This window comes from Propithecus coquereli, unplaced genomic scaffold, assembly GCF_000956105.1.
Source record: "Propithecus coquereli isolate 6110/MARCELLA unplaced genomic scaffold, Pcoq_1.0 Scaffold95, whole genome shotgun sequence".
Classification (NCBI taxonomy): domain Eukaryota; kingdom Metazoa; phylum Chordata; class Mammalia; order Primates; family Indriidae; genus Propithecus; species Propithecus coquereli.
In genome coordinates this window covers 4,628,456-4,630,618 of record NW_012155840.1, presented here as the reverse complement: position 1 = coordinate 4,630,618, position 2,163 = coordinate 4,628,456, and the positions used below count along the sequence as shown (strand labels likewise).

At 34.5% G+C, this 2,163-nt stretch overlaps 1 protein-coding gene across 1 annotated transcript in view; it reads right to left on the bottom strand.

Moving 5' to 3' along the window:
* The window catches only part of CNTLN (centlein, centrosomal protein), a 295,319-nt gene that overhangs the window by 37,002 nt on the left and 256,154 nt on the right, over positions 1-2,163 (bottom strand). The window contains exon 21 of the mRNA XM_012665007.1: positions 542-659. Within this exon, the coding sequence (XP_012520461.1) occupies positions 542-659 (118 nt within the window). The remainder of the gene's footprint in view (positions 1-541; positions 660-2,163) is intronic.

Below are 2,163 nucleotides of genomic sequence, written 5' to 3'. Positions count from 1 at the left end.
CAGCTTTATTGAGACATCATTTATATGCTTTAAAGTTCATCCACTTAAGGTAATGCATTTTTATTAAGAACTTTTCTCTAAAAACAGCTATTTCCCTTTTTTAGTACAATGACAGGATGAAAAGAGTTAATTCAAGTTGAATTGTATCATAGAACTGTTTAAAAAATCATAACTGAGAGAGTAGAACAGTGCCAAAGTATTAACAATTGTATGTGTAAGAATAAAATTGCAATGCTCTACAAATGTTTTTACTAAAGAAGCAAGAAATTTATATATCCAAAACACTTTAGTAAATCTTACCAAAGCGAGTACATATTGATAATGAAACCATTCAAGTTTCCACCTAAATATTGTTCTTTGGCTGGTATTTATATCATAACTAACAAAAACCATTGAGAAGATGGAGCTTGGCATATGACTCTCACATATAAGCACATTAACAAGCCTATATCAGGGGTGAGTTGAACTGTGCAAATACTTCTAGAAATTTCCCTTGTGTGTTTTATTCAGTTATTAGGAGAATTCAAAGCCTCAGCTCTGCCACATATATCCAGCCCAGATGTTCAAAGTACTTGATTTCACCCAAGAGCAAAATTCCATATTCAAGACTAGATCTAGAACAGATGGCCACTCCACCTCTTCTATAATCTGGCTGTGCCCTACGAATAAATGAAAAGACTAAAGGGAACATAGATTCCACAATAGGGCAGAACAAACATTATTACTATTAATACTACTGATGATACTTATTAAGTACTTTTGTGTACATGATACTCTAATAAGCTCTGCATGGAATGAGTCCTGATAATCATAACATTCCATGTAGGAACTATGTACATTCCTTAACTACGTTTATTAAGGAATATGCATAGTTCTTACTTTTCACAGAGTTTTCGATCTGAGCAGTGACTATGTGTCCAGTACCATTCTTGAAGCAGATATAAAATCAATTCCTCAAGAACGTAATGAAGACTGTTATGTGCCTGTATGTACTCTGAGGATAACAAATGACAATATTCCTGTCCTCAAGTTGGCTATAATCTACTTGAAACAACAACAAAAAATGTAAATGTAAACATTTACAATTGTGTTAATATACATATAATAAATGTTCAGGAGGTAAATGAGAGCCATACATATCTATTACTTAGGTAATAGCTGATAACTTTGAGAGCAATTAGCTACTGTTCTGATCTTTAGTTATAACTTATTTAAATCCTCACTTCATGTATGTTCTTTTATTACACTCATTCTATAGGTGGGGAAACTGAGGCACAGAGGATTCAGCCACTTGCTTGAGATCACACAGCTAGTAAGTGGAAGAGTTGGGCTCTATTCTCTTAATCACAGAGTTAAAGGAAGGATTCATGAAAGAAGAAAGCCCTGTGCTAAATCTGAAAGGGGACAGCAATGAAGGGAGGGCATTTTGGATGAGAAGGAGAATTTGAGCAAAGGCAGGAATAAGTACAATATGGGCGAGAGTTGGAAAGCAGTGGGAAAAAACATTAGATTCTAGTTAGCATATTAGAGAAGGTCTTAAATCTTAAAAAAGGTAAAAGTGTAGATCTAATACAGATAACACAGCAGGATTTAGCAAGTTGCTGATGATATGCTGCCTCAGATGGTGGCTCCTGAGTATTTCTGCCTAGTCCTAGGGCCATATGTGCAAGGAATGATGATGATCATCCCTTTCCTAAGACCCAAATATCCAGTCTTTTGCCACATATCCAGTCATTGACAACTGGTACATGGTTTTGGCATTAAATTGCTGGTGGTCCTTTACTGGAAAAATACATTAAACACCAGAAGTGGTGCCAGTATCAACCACATATTGGCATTAAAACACAGTTAAGAAAAACAAATATCAAATAACCATTACAAGTCTTGAGTTGCAAAGGGTGTTACTAAATGGCAAACTGATAAGCATTTTGTCATATGGATTCAATTCTTAAAAAAATTTTAAAGGTACTGTTTTGAAACTTTATTATGCATAATAATCACTTTAGTTAACTTGTAAAATGCAGATTATTGAGCCCCACCCCAACCGGGATTTTGATTCGATAGATTTGGGGCCCAATATTATGTATTTAAGTGCAGTGGAATCAGATGATTCTGATACAAACGATCTAAATACCAAACTGAAACAAAGTATAAAAGTTCTGA